We start from the raw sequence: 14965 nt of genomic DNA, 5'->3' as shown, positions 1-14965 counted from the left end.
ACACCACGCTTTGTTCTATTCTTTAAGCACTGCAGAACGGTAAAGCGTCGTGTTCAGAGTCAGACACAATCAACTCATTTCAAGGACCTCAAACTATGCCCCCTGTGGCCGACTTTCTGAGTATTGCAATGGTGCTAACATGACAACAGTTGTTTGAGTAGCGATCCAGGCTGTTCTTTTTCCAAACCCGTGTCAGTGTTTTGGTTTTGGTCAAGGGTGGAGAACATAGCTGGCTTGCTAGTCTGCCAATGAACCGTTGGAAGCTGTAGCCTAATGCAGCGAGCAATCAAACACACCGTTAGACGGTCCTTTGGCACATAGCAAATAGCAGAGCCTTTTTCTACAGATTAATCCTCTGTAAAAGGAATTTAGATAAATAGGTTAATACAGTAAGATATTGTCTGGAGACAGTCTGGAACAAATTCATTTGATGCACAAGAAAAATCAATTTCTGAATCATAAAAAGGTTTTGTCTTTACATTCAAACGTTGGCAAAAAGTTTAGCATCACAACACATAATTATTACTAATTATCATGATGAATATGGATACTTAGCCAACCGTCTCTTTACCTCCTAAACCTATATCTGGTCTAAGGATTAAAAAATAGTCATTTCACGAACACTTTAAAAAGACTAGTGATGAAAATACCCACTTCCAGTATGTCTAGGGTTTGAGTAAGCAAGAGACATTGTGTAAGCACAGCTCCAGAGATGTTGACTTGTACGTCTGGGTCTTATGAGGCTTTCCTCAACGTTAATTCAAGGGTTGAATACTTTTGTTTTTCTCGTCATCTAAACCGGCTTAAAGAAAAAGTGGCCAGCTGGACAACATCATTACCGGCTGACCTACAGTAAAGCAGGAGTGCTTATGCAGCTTCTACCCTACACCTTATATAAACACTGTTCCTCTTCACTCCTGCATACATTCTCTCCTTTTCTAAACATTTAATTTTTTTACTGCTGTCCGTTACTGTCCAACTGGAAAACACTAAAGCCTTTAGACTACTTTAAAGGGCAGTTGAGACTGGTCGCAAGCTAGTTCTCTAAATCAAATTTAATCTGCCATCATTAACCACAACCACTAATTCTCAAAGTGAATTACACAAGTTTGATGGTTTTACTTGTGTATTTCATTAAAAAACACACACACAAAACAGTACTGAAATAATTGACATACAATGTGTTTATTCATTTTTGGTTATTTTTTGCCATTTCGGTTTTGTTGTAGCTATACATTTCTTTTCTCTCTGTAGCAACAATTTTTTTAAAAAGTTAAAGAGAAAAGAAAAATACAATCATTGCTAAACATCTAAAAAGGACTACATGCATGAAAGACAATTACATTTCTTTTCTTTTTTTTCCATTTTTTTGTTAAACCTTTTTTTCCTTGTTCTTTAAAATATCATAATGAGTCCACTTCTGGCTCCAGGCCATAAACAAGCAGATGTCCCATCGTGAAACGGTATTTAAAAAAAGCCTCTCTACAGTGACTAGATTTATTGTATTAACTTTTTTTTTGTTTTAAACAAGATACAAACATGACAGGTGTTTATAAAAAAAAAAACAAGAGCCTTGTCCGAAAAACAAATTTCTAAGTTATGTAAACAAATAAAACGGCTGTGGTTCTGGTCATGGTGTCAGCATTAAAAATAAAAAATAAAACAACAACAGCAACAACAAAGAAACGTAAAATGTTAGAAGTTCATTTGTAGATTTTTCCTAGTTCCTAGTTCTTCGGCTTGAGGTTCGGCTCCGAGTGGGCGTGCTTCTCTGGGATTGTTAGTTTGAGCCGCACCCCAGGGTAGCCTTTGACGGTGGTTGGGTGGGGGAGGAAACTGGGAGGGCTGGGGTCTTAGGCCATGTCCACACTACGCCAGAAAATTACAGAAAGAAAAGCAGATTCTGTGCCAAACGTTTCCTGCCCGTACTGGAGTCTCCACCTTCGCTTACCTTCCATCTGTCATGCGCTAACAGCGTCAACCAACCGGAACATGGCCTTTATTGTCCTGGATCACAAGTATACCGTGTTGCTCGTCCATACAGCTCCAGACCATTGTTAATCTGTCGTCCTTTTTGGAGATCTTTCTTTGTTTTGTTTTTTCAAAAAGCTCAGTTTTCGATTGGTGGAAAAAGCACGTTTACTGTGGGTGGAAGGCCAACACAAAGAGCAAAAGGTGTGTTTTGACTTTTATCTGGTGTGTGGAGTGGACATGGCCCTAGTTTGAGGTGTCATGGGTGGCCACTGCCAAGGCTCCAGGGGGCGCTAGAGACAGAGAAGGTATCAGTGCTGTCCTGCAGACCCTCTTCACCCTGACATATCAGATGGAGACAAACAGACAGAGAGAGAGAGAGACAGGGAGAGAGGGTTCTTAAAGCAGGTTCTTTTTCAGCTTGCTACTTCACTTCCACATCTCAAATCGTCAAGTTTTCCACAAGGTAAACCAATTATTAAATAGTTAGCAGTTTATTTACCGGTAGTCATTGTTCCTTCTTTCACAGTTGGTTATTTTAATGCCACTTCCGCTACACTCTTAATCGTGTTACGCATCTCACATGGAGACCAAATGTTTCGAAAAACTTTTTCCACACATGTAGTTGGGTCACAAAGTAAATCCTGTTGTGTCATTTGGACAACAAAGCTTCCTGGTTTCATAAGTGAAAGCATTTCTGCAGAAACCCCAGAAACAACCCCAGAAACAACTTAACCAGCACTGTAATGTGTTACGGGTTGCCATGGTTACTCACATGCAGACAGTGATGGGAGGGGGGGGGATTCTCCACGCAGGTCCTCATAACCTCCCATCAGGAGTGTAACACGGGGCCGGGTATCCTCCTGTGCACACACACACACACACACACATTATAAACACACACATTACACACACACACACACACACACACACACATTATAAACAAACATTACACACACACACACACATTATAAACACACACATTACACACACACACACATTATAAACACACATTACATACAAACACATTATAAACAAAAATTACATACACACACATTACATAAACACACATTATAAACACACATTACATAGACACACAAACACACATTATAAACAAACATTACATACACACACATTACATAAACACAAACATTACATACACACACATTATAAACAAACATCACATACACACACATTATAAACACACAAATTACAAACACACACATTATAGACGCACACATTATAAACACACAAATTACATACACACACATTATAAACACACACATTATAAACAAACATTACATAAGTACACATTATAAACACACAAATGACATACACACACATTATAAATACACAAATTACATACACACACATTATAAACACACATGTCATAAACACACAAATTACATGCACACACACATTATAAACACACACATTATAAACACACAAATTACATACACACACATTATAAACACACACATTATAAACAAACATTACATAAATAAACATTATAAACACACAAATTACATACACACACATTATAAACACACAAATTATAAACACACACATTATAAACAAACATTACATAAACACACATTATAAACACACACATTACATACACACACATTATAAACACACAAATTACATACACACACATTATAAACACACACATTACATACACACACATTATAAACACAAACATTACATAAACACATAATATAAACACACACATTACATACACACACATTATAAACACACAAATTACATACAAACACATTATAAACACACATTATAAACACAAACATTACATAAAAACACAATATAAACACACAAATTACATACACACATTATAAATACACAAATTATAAACACACACATTACACTCACACACATTATAAACACAAACATTACATACACACACATTATAAACACACATGACATACACACATTATAAACACACAAATTACATACACACACACATTATAAACACACACACACACATTATTAACACAAACATTACATACACACAGATTATAAACACACATGACATACGCACACATTACAAACACACAAATTACATACACACACATTATAAACACACATCACATACACATATTATAAACACACATTAAATACACACACATCATAAACAGATATTACGTGTACACACATAAAAAAACACGCATTATGAAACACAAATACAATCCACGCACATTATATACACGCATTACATACACGTGCATTACATATACACATATGCACAACACAAACACAAACACACACACACATGCCCACACTATCTACAGCCTGGCTTAATATTACAGACACACAGAACCCTAATAAGTATGAAAGCTACATTAAACTATGCACACACATCACATGTAAACACAGGCAAGCTATACGGTTCTGTTACACCAAACTGCCAGTTAACACCCAAGATCTTAACAGAGTTATCAACAGCTCCCTTTTCAATGGGGCTAGGTGGGGGTTTTACAATGAACAGCCTCACCGTGGAATATTTTCATATAGAGACCACTGAACAGCTTCCTGTGAGTCAAGTACCACATGTCGCAAATTGTCAGACAATTTCCAAAAATTCTCTCCAGTAGAACCAGGAGCAGATAAAGGTACATTATCAAGCAAAACAATCTACATTCTCCAGGCACATCCGCAGAGCTCAACCAGAATAGACCGGAGAGTGTTTGAAAAAGTGAGGCCGGCCATTAGTTAAACAGCAAACTGAAACCAAACTAAAAATGAAGAATTGTATTTTCCTTTGCTAGGCTACCAGGGAATCAGTACGACGAGCATTAGCTAAAGACCTCGCTCAGCTGAATCTGGAATAAATGTAGTGATTTGCCCTTACAATAAAGGTGTCTTAAGTTATGAAAACTTAAACTCATGAGGTTTTTCTTATGAGTTGCGTGCGTTTGTCGGTGTGTACCTGAGTTTGGCGTGCCAGGGGAATTGGCTTGGCTGGCCTGCGAGGAAACACTGGCTGCGTCCACGGCCGTCTTCATGGCGTAAAGGTTAGCCTCCTCTTGGAATTTACCAATGTTCTTCTTGTACCGAATTCTTTTATTCCCAAACCAATTGGACACCTAGACAGAGAGGATGTAGAGACGGAAGAGAAACACATGAGGAGAGACCTTTAAAGTATTTACATACTTTTGGATTTGGCCAACCTTATAAGATTTAACTATCATTGGAACTGAATCTAGATTTGGTTACTTTGTCCTTGTTAACGCTGTGGTGTATCGTGTACTAGACACACGACTGTGCATCGTGTTAGGGCTGCTAGATTATGGGAAAAATCATAATCACAATTATTTTGTTCAATATTGAAATCACGATTATTCTAACGTTTATTTTTGAGTTTGAAAACACGAACAACGCTTAAACTGAAACTGAATGGAAAAATACCTAAAATATTCCAATAGAAAATGTTAAAATGTTCCTTTTTGCAATTTCTATAAAACATTTAATGACTTAAGCAAATATACCATAAAAACCGAGTTTCAACTCGATTACATTAGTTTGGAGATTGTATGATCAGAAAATCGAATTCACGACCGAAATCAGATTGATTGCACAGCCCTACATCATGTAGAAATAATAGCTGAATAGACTGTTTTGAAGCGTGGCTGACTGTGAGTGGTATGAGTGTTTGAGCTGCTTGAACCCTGACCTGAGAGACGGTTATAGCACACTTCTTAGCCAGCTCCTCCTTGGCCTCCTCGCTCGGGTAGGGGTTAGCCAGGTGGGAGTAGAAGTACTCGTTCAGCACCTCCGTCGCCTGCTTGTTGAAGTTCCGTCGCTTCCGTCTGGGGGGAAACACACGGCTCGCATCAATGCAGAAAGAACACAACATTGTACCGAACCCCTGTGTTGTTAACCTGGTCCATGAGCGTGCATAAACATGCATCAAATAACATGTGTTAAAGTGAAACTTTAAAGGCCCCTAGTAACCACCAGGTGTGGTGTCAATTAGTCATTAAAAGCCATTTTCAAAGCTTGCTATTTCCTCTCGTCCTGAGATAGTGACCTCATACATGGGAGGGTCCACCCACATGTATGATGTACTGGATAGGCTGGTAGGTTAGTTGACTCACACTAAAACTATGGTCTATATATTCTATGGACACTTTTTGCGATGGCCAATCATCCTCACACTGAGTGGTACAACACAAAATTGTGGCTTTATTCAGCAACAATCATGCCCGCATACTTTTTTACAATGTGCTCTCTGTATGTCTTCTTTTATCCTCTTTTATTTTCTATTTTATTTCATTTCCGTTTTCTGACTTTTTAATAATGTTCATCTGTATTATTATGATGCAAACATCGGATGACTGTTTCACAGTTGTATATTCTTCTGTATCTGCCCCTATTCAAATAAACCACCAATAAAAATAATGAAATAGGAGTCCTTTAGTCAGAAAGAGGAACAACAACAGCCCAGTAACGGACCTGGCGTCCAGGAAGCGGGAGCGCAGAATCATGACGGCCTCGCAGGTGCTCTGCTTCAGCTGCATCTGGATGGAGCTGAACTTGCGGTGGATGATGCCCACCATGCGCTCGATCTCCTTGGGCGAGATGGGCCGCGTGCGCGACTGCTCCCGCAGCAGGTTCATCACGTGGTTGGTGAACTCGCTGCAGGCCTGGAGCCGGGGGGAGAGGGACGGGGAGAGGGTTAGCCGGGAGGGTAAAGACAAAGGTGATGCTGATGATGACGATGTGGATGGGGACGGTGATGATGATAAACCACAGTAACACTCGTAATAATAATCATCATAATATTTATAACCATAATGATCAATCATAACAAACAAAGAAAGTTTTAGAAATAACCACAATAAACATATTACCAAAGTTTGATGAACTTTGGGTGGTTAATCTGTTTCCTTATACTAATAACATATCTAATCCACTTATAATAATAAAAACAATAATACAAATAATAATCATAACCATAATGCTCAATCATAACCAACAGAATAAGTTTTAGAAATAACCACAATAACTATATGATTGATTAAATTCAGGAGGCGGTGTGTGAGTTCGCGGTGTAGTTCTCCGTCCTACCTGTTCGTATTTCTCCAGCTCAGAGTGGTAGATCTGCCGTATCTGAGCCAGCTTGGCCCTGTAGTCTGAGTGCTCTATGCTGCCGTCGTTGGGAGAGCCGCCGGCTGCCGCGGCGACAGCAGCGGCCGCAGCCGAAGCCGCGCCCTTCTCCGGGCCGGACACGCCTTCGGCGAGCAGCATGTTGTCCAGTCGCATGATCTGCGGGTCGGGGGGGTCCTCGTCCTGGATCCCTCGGATACTGAGGACTGTGGTGGCGGGAGAGGAACCAGGGTGTTAGCATGATGTCTTTGAGTTGACGCCGTTAATTCAGGCTATTATAATTAATACTCTGGAATACAGGCGTTAGAATCAAGAAGAAACGTTTATATTTCAAGTTTTAAAAAAATGACATTTTAACCCAAACATTAATTTAAAGCTTGTTGTCACACAATGTGACTTCTTAATAGAGGAAGCCTGTTTGTGATGATTGTTTGCCACAGCAAACCGAATCGTTGTGAACGCGTGGTGCCTTTTAGTTATTCTTTCTGCAGTTCCTTCAACAACCAGCAGAGTGCAGCCTCTTACCGGGCATAACCACTCTCACCGCACTACTAATTGTGATTGTTCCCTTCGTCTATGCGAGTGAGAAACATTGCCTTTAAGAGTCTCACATTGGAATGTCCTTTAAAAAATAAATATAAAAAAAGGCCCACTGCATTTCAAAACAATAGCAACAAAGGCTCCTTCGGCATTATTGACATGACACGCAGCAGGCTGCGAAACCGCTTCTAATCTCCAGCGACCCAGACACTGGGTTCAGCTCAAGCTATTCCTAGACGACATGTGACAATGGACACCGGTTGCATATACAACCCTATAATGCTACGGCATTAACGTAATGCAACAAGAAGCTTGGGATAATTGATGTGATCATTACAGAGCTCCAACAGCCTGCGTGACATGTATATTAAGCCTGCCAAAAAAAACGCAACCCAGAAATCCGCTTCACTATTTTCATTCACCGTAACAAGCGACGTATTATTGGGTGCTCTTACGACCCTTTAGAAAGCGTCTGCTAAACACAATGCGATGCAGCTGTTAACGCAGACCTCCCTTGACGTAGGAAACACTGGCTGTTTGTGTGTGCGTCTGTATTTGCCTCAGATCAAGTCAATTTACAACGTGTTATTCTGTGTGTGTGTGTGTGTGTCCAGTGATGGCTGCAACACAGTCGCACATTGTGATCTACAGAGGCAGACGAAGAGACAGAGAGAGGGGAGACAAAGAGAGACAGAGTGAGAGAAGGGAAAGAAGAAGAGAATGAATAGAACAACAAAAAAAAAACACTAGCTGTTGCTATGGTGGTGATGCCGGCTCTGCCCGGCATCCTGCAAGCAAAAAAAAAATGCAGAAACACAAACACCCCTCCCACACAAACACACACACACACACACACACACACACACACACACACACACACACACACACACACACACACACACACCACACACACACACACACACACACACACACTGTTGGATGCACACAGACAGGCACACAGCCTTTAATTAACAGGGGCTCTTAAGGAGCTACTAAAGACCCTGTGAAAAATGAATGCTCATTTGAGAGGTCATTAATTTGCACAGTTATGCAAATTAGGTGGCAATTACTGTGTAGTTGCAGGGATCTTCTCACACATTCATAATCCCACAACGAGGGCTATGACAGCCTCCGCAGCTGGCTAACCGCCAGGCCACGGAGCACACTCTCACACACACACATACACACACACACACATGAAACACTGCATTCAAAGATCGGAACCTCTAGTCATCCCCAACCCCCATCCCCATGACCCCCGACCCCCAGCCGTCACTGACCTAACCCCCACCTCCAGCCAGGTTTACAGACACACCCCCAATGGAAGCTCTGACACCATGGTAAATATTAATGTAGCAGGCTAACCAGATTACTTTATTCTCCCGATTACCCAATAATCCATTAAGCACGATGTAGGCAAGGTAATCCGTAGATGACAAGGTGGAGATGGACGAGGTGTGATTCCTGGTCTAGTTGCTGCTTGTAGTCTGAACCCTTTTGTTGTGGAGTGAAAACAGTGCGTGCACCAATGGGTGCATGCACTTTCATGCTTCAGTTGTGAAAATTTGGTCACTGTGTGTGGGCCAACGTGAGTATGTGTGTTTGTTTGTGTGTGTGTGTGTGTGTGTGTGTGTGTGTGTGTGTGTGTGTGTGTGTGTGTGTGTGTGTGTGTGCGTGTGTGTGTGTGTGTGTGTGAGTGCGTCTGGATGTGTGTGCTTGTGTGGGTGTAATTGTGTCTGCATGTGTGCGCATAAAATCTGGCTACTAGGAGGATCGAGAAGAAGCGGGTGGAGTGGATTAGGACAGTGTATAGTTTAGAAATAGAAAGCTCCCCATCCTCTCCTCTCCTTCTCCACTCTCTTTCCTGTTATTAAATCCTTTCATGTTTTCCAACGCCAGGTTTTTCATTTTCCACTCCTCAGCATCTTCTATTTCCAAACATTCTCCTCTCATCTATTCAACAGAGAATTCTCCACGTCTGAACGTCCAAGACGCAAAACACACTGCTGAGCTAATTTCGGAGAGATATCTCATTGCCATTGAATTACACCAAAGTAACAAATTATTTTGAGTGTTACAGTATGTTTTGGGTCCAAGACCTGCGATAAGATCTATTATTAGTGCAGATAGGAGGTGCAATTGAATGAAAAATGAAAGTGAAGTTATATATTTACAAATTATTTCATATAAACATAGGGGTGTTTGGATGGTAATTGAGCTCATTTCGGATGTTACTTACAATTTCAGTTTTGCAATCATCCATTGCACTCTCCCAAGTTGCACTGGCCTGATAGGCCCGTTGCAGACATGAGCTCAGAGGAAAGTGGATCTCATGAGTTTCAATGCATCACCACCACATTGTGGTGATTGTTTTGCCTTGAAACTGAGAGCGAACAGGGGCTGAGAGATGGAGCGGGAAATATTGCAAATGTTTTAGGGTAGTCCGGTCCCATTAATTGTAATTAAGTGATAATTAGTCTGGATCACAGGCCAGCCTCCCAAAACGCCCCCTCTGTATAGAGCAGTGTGCACACATACACAGAGAAAAAACATCACTCCCTTCCTCTGCATGTGTGTGTGCGCTTGTGTGTGTGTGCGCATTGATAGGTGTCTGTGTATACTTGTAAGCTACATATGAATAAATAAAGACAGAGGAAACACAAAATAAAGATGTTTATCCGTTGACTGAACAGCGTCAGTCATTCTAGTGTGATGGGACAGAGAGCAAGACAGAGAGGGGGGGGATGCTTAGAATGACAAAGAGAGAGAGTGAAAGAGAGACAATGACGAAATGAGAAAGAGAGAGTCAGAGAGGAAAGGAGTGTGTCTGGGCGAGAAAGGGTGACAGCGAGTGACAGAGAGAAGAGTGATAAAGAGAGAGCGAGAGGAAAACGGATGGGGGAGGGAGAGAGGAGAGCGTAAGAGAGAGCGTTATAGAGAGGGAACAGGCTGAGAGAGAGAATGCTCTCTCTCTCTCTGTGTGATTGGTAGAGTTAGCAGATACACAACATGGCCCACCAGAGTTTAGGCAGTCACAGGGGCAGCGTGCGACAATGGTTCCCCAGCGAGGAGGACTATGAGAGGGGGAAGACCGCCAGCACGCAGGTTCTGGAGCTTATCAACTGTCTGCCAATCCATGAAAAAAAACCATTACAGCCTCCCCTTCAAACTCATCCATCAATCTGTCTCTCGCTCTCTTCTCAGTCTTGTGCCGTCTCTTACTCCCTCCCCCTTTCTGTTTTCTCTCTCTCTCCATTTCTCCCTCTGTGCCTCTCTCACTTACTGTCTGTCCTGCCGCTCTCTTGCTGTTGTATTATTTTTTAATGCTAGTAAAAAAACGAAACGTTTTGTTTCCTGGAATATACTCCAAAATAGGCGAGAGAAGAGCACAGATATAAATAGAGGAGAGGATGTGAAATAACACGAGCGAAAAAGAGAAAGGGTCAGAAAAGAGAGAGAGGAGAAAGACACAAGATTGATTTAGAATGACAGCAAAATGAACCAATGTATTTAGAGAATAGGAGGAGGGCCAGGGAGAAGGAAGAGGGTTGGTTCACATCCCACAGACGAGGGCTTTGGTCTTACTGCTTGTTGTCATGTGAGGAGCTATTTTAATTGGTTCCATTCCATCTCAGGACGGGGAAGAAAGGGAAATGGAGAGTGTTCATACACAGAGATAGAGAGGAGAGAGAGAGAGAGAGAGAGAGAGAGAGAGAGAGAGAGAGAGAGAGAGAGAGAGAGAGAAGGGAGGACGGGAGTAGATCGAACTGAAATGAATTTTTCTCATAAGCTTGATTGTCGAAAAGATTTTGTGTAAATAATTAAGTAGAGGGAGTAGTCAAACGGGCTGGAGGAGAAGGGAGGTTTAGGAGACTTTTCCTGGACTCCTTTACCCTTTGGTTAGTTTATTCATTCAAACCAAACTGTCCCAGGCCCATGTTAAATCAAAAAGTTAATTGAATCCCATCTTCCACTTCCTTGTAAGACAGAATTAGAACCATTTCAACCACACGCTCGCAACACGCAAAAATAGATAATGCAATAATCATAATAAGCAGATAAGGCATACTAATAGCAATATTATACTTGACAACGACCAAGGTACTGGGAAGTGTAAGGCCCTGCCCCATCCAGCCTCATAAGGACTAATTATGCCAAATAAAAAGTTTAAAAAAGCCGTAGCACATCCTAAATAAGTTAGCCCATCGTCTTGAATCTGAATCGGCAGTCAGCCCAAGTGTTCTCAGTGTGTGCCGCTATGAGATGGAATTAAAACTTTTTGCTGATTGATTATAGTGTCTTTGTTTTGTTTTGGTCCGACCCCCCGTGTTACCAGCTGGTAACACTTTTGTTCATTGGTTGAAAGGGAGGGGATGGGGGGAGGCGGGGGCATGGTGTGCTTTGGAACTCGGACTCACCGGTTTTCTCTTTGATCTCACACAGGACACTGAAGAGGGCGGGCTTCATCCTGTGACAGTTTAACGCGTGTTTCCTTGGTGGACAAGAGCAAGACAGCAGAGTCAGAGATGCAGTGATGGTGAATTATGAACTGATTTGATTTGAATACACACACGCACGTAGCACGCAGTGTGTGCGTGCTTCGTGTGTGTGTCTGTGTGTTGTTGATTCTTGTTCAGAAATGCACAAAAAAAAGCCCCCCCCGCCCAAAAAAAGTATCTGCTGAACACATAAATCTATCTATTTAAAATAAACCAATAAGATAAATAAATAGGACAGAAAGGGAAAATAAAATAAAAGGCATACCAAGACAACAAACAGAGCAAGAGGAAGGTGAGAGTAGAGCATGCCAAACCTAGCTTATATGTATTCTACTAAGTGCATACATGCCCGTGTGTGTGTGTGTGTGTGTGTGTGTGTGTGTGTGTGTATGTGTGTGTGTGAGAGAGAGAGGTGTGCCTGGGTCAGAGGGGCTATTTACAGCATTCACAGGGGTCAAACAAAATGAAATGTGATCTCTCATCTCGAACCGGTAAGCTGCTTCACTAACTGCTAAACGTCCCCCTCACCATAACCTCAACTGGCCCCCCTTCTGTCACTACCTAACGGAACCCAAATGTTAATCTGCATCACAAATGGGCGAGGTGGCCGCGTCCCCCACCCCCTGTCCCCCCCCTCCCAGAGTCCGTTTCTCTTATCGGGCCCTTTGTCGATGTTAATGACATACGATGGCCGATAAATCAGAGGCACATAGCAAACTCATTATAGTTAATGTGACCGCTGGGCGGCCGTTACATTTATATGCTGGAGAGGGCGCGAAGCAGCACAGGCTTTGGTCCACAGAATTACAATATGCAGGTATGGGTCCCGTAAGCATGAACTTAACATCAAACAACCCCCCCCCCCCCCCCCCCCCCCCCCCCCCAGTAGCCCCCATCCTTCTCACTGCAAATGGGAGTCTCAAGTGTATAGTTGGGATTACTCGGCTAACGTCTCTTTGTTATTACCTGGCCTGGGCTTCGTCAAGACTCTCGTCCGTGATGGCCATGATCTGCTGGAGAATGTCCCCGATGTCCTGCTGTGGTTGCCCGAGGTTGTGTTGCTTCCGTAGGGCGTCATGGTCGCCCATGTCCCCTTGAGACAGTCCAGATAGTCCAACGAGACCCGACATTAGGCGGGCCTGGTCTTCCATACCTTTTTACAAAATGTCGTTTTGACAGGATGGGAAATAAGTGTCCCAATGTGGAGCGGATGAGTGAAAAGGTGGTTCCTTTTTTTTTTTTTAAAGAGGTAGTTGCTACAATTGGATACAGCGAGAATAGACTCGAATAGAGCTTTAAAAGTTATCCCCCAAAAATCGAAAGGAAAATAATCCAAACAAAGGCACTGACGAACAGGTCATACAATTGTGAACGAGCAGTCCTCTTTAGAGCTGGTTTGGCTTAGGCGCATATGTTTATCTGCATAACAAAGAGACATAAGAAAAAAAAGTACAGATTTACAATTGACGTGTCATTCAGTAAGTTGACACGGCGAGCAAATAAGCCTTTTTTTCTCTCTTTTTTTTTTTTTTTTACAATCCGCGATCCGTCTTTGGCATGTGAGACCACGATCTGCACGAATCTATTCTGAGATCGGGAGTGGGACGCGCGTGTGCATGGCTTCCCTTCCACCGTCCGCTGCACGCCCGGGCGAGAGGCTCACGAGAGGGGAAGCGGCTTGGAAAGAAAAAAAAGGTAGAATGGCTGTCTTTGAAACGGTCAGCCATACAAACGACAAAGGGGAGAGTACGGACTTGACTATGAACGAGAAGAACGGCGACACTGGATCTCTTTACCAACGTGAATCATTTCGGATTCGTGGAGAGTGCACGGCCTGTTTTCCAAATTCTAGCTTCTGTTGCCCACCACCGAGAAGATATATGCTATTGCAAACGTTGAGACATTGCTGGTGGAAACGACACCGAGTCGTGTGTATATCCAAAGGAAGAGTTGATCCAAAAGTGACCATGTATCGCAGCCTGCTCGTCTTCGCCTTCTTCTTCTCTTCGAATAGTAGCCTTCCAATATACGACCTGCACAGTCATTAAAAGTATGCAACCGTCCAAATCCCCTCGGAGTCGTGTTTTAAAAATACTATGTCCTGGACTCCACACTGTCTATTTGGATTGGATTAAAATTTTCCAAAACAAAAAATCTGGCTGGCTCAGGCTATGGAGTGTTTATTCCCGTTTTCCTCCACAGAGCCTCTCGTCTCTTTCTCTCCACTCCTCCCTGTGCTGTTCTGACGAGGCTCGGCACTCGACCCCCCATCCCTCCCCGCTACGTCAGCAGGCCCCAGGGAATAGTGCAGTTTCTTTTCACACCGCAAAGGGGCGAGTTCATCTGTTCACCATGGAAACCGTCGTTTTTTAATGTTTGGCGAATAATGTAGGCGAGGTTTTTTTTATTTTTATATCTTACACGGGGTCACTAATGTATTTATGTACACTAGAGCCTTTTACGACAACCCCGTAGCCTTTACGAGACTTGAGACTGACTATAGATGATCAGGCTGCACATGTTTGACAACCACCAGCACAAGGAACCCCACAAAGGAGGTGGCACAATGACACAAAATCTGTCACCATATCAGAACTGCTGTTCAACCATTGGACAAAGTAACACATTGATTGAACAACTGGTCCAACAGGGGTATACTTATGTTACGTTATACTTCTGTTAACGGCTATGGTCTAAGCCTCTTTGTTCTAGAAAGATTGAGACATCCTATCATCTTTGCTCTAATGAGAAAATCGCTGTTGATGAAGACAGAGCAGTGTCTGAGTCCCCACTCTTATAGCTAACGACTCAATTACCTCGATGTGTACGTG

At 42.4% G+C, this 14965-nt stretch overlaps 1 protein-coding gene across 1 annotated transcript; it reads right to left on the bottom strand.

Annotated features, from left to right (window-relative positions):
- Positions 1 to 1220: 1220 nt before the first annotated feature.
- Positions 1221 to 14338, bottom strand: LOC307070916 (pre-B-cell leukemia transcription factor 1-like). The gene is made up of 8 exons (XM_079729678.1): positions 13101 to 14338; positions 12054 to 12127; positions 7057 to 7301; positions 6442 to 6632; positions 5660 to 5795; positions 4916 to 5072; positions 2747 to 2834; positions 1221 to 2311 (listed from the first exon to the last, which is right to left on the bottom strand). Exons 1-7 carry the CDS (start codon positions 13283 to 13285, stop codon positions 2791 to 2793), a joined length of 1032 nt encoding a protein of 343 aa, XP_079585804.1. The 5' UTR covers positions 13286 to 14338; the 3' UTR covers positions 1221 to 2311; positions 2747 to 2790.
- Between the last annotated feature and the right edge of the window lie 627 nt (positions 14339 to 14965).

Source organism: Pollachius pollachius (assembly GCF_949987615.1).
Source record: "Pollachius pollachius genome assembly, chromosome: 2".
Taxonomy (NCBI): Eukaryota; Metazoa; Chordata; class Actinopteri; order Gadiformes; family Gadidae; genus Pollachius; species Pollachius pollachius.
Note: the sequence above shows the minus strand (reverse complement) of the source record. Positions and strands in the feature narration are given on the sequence as shown.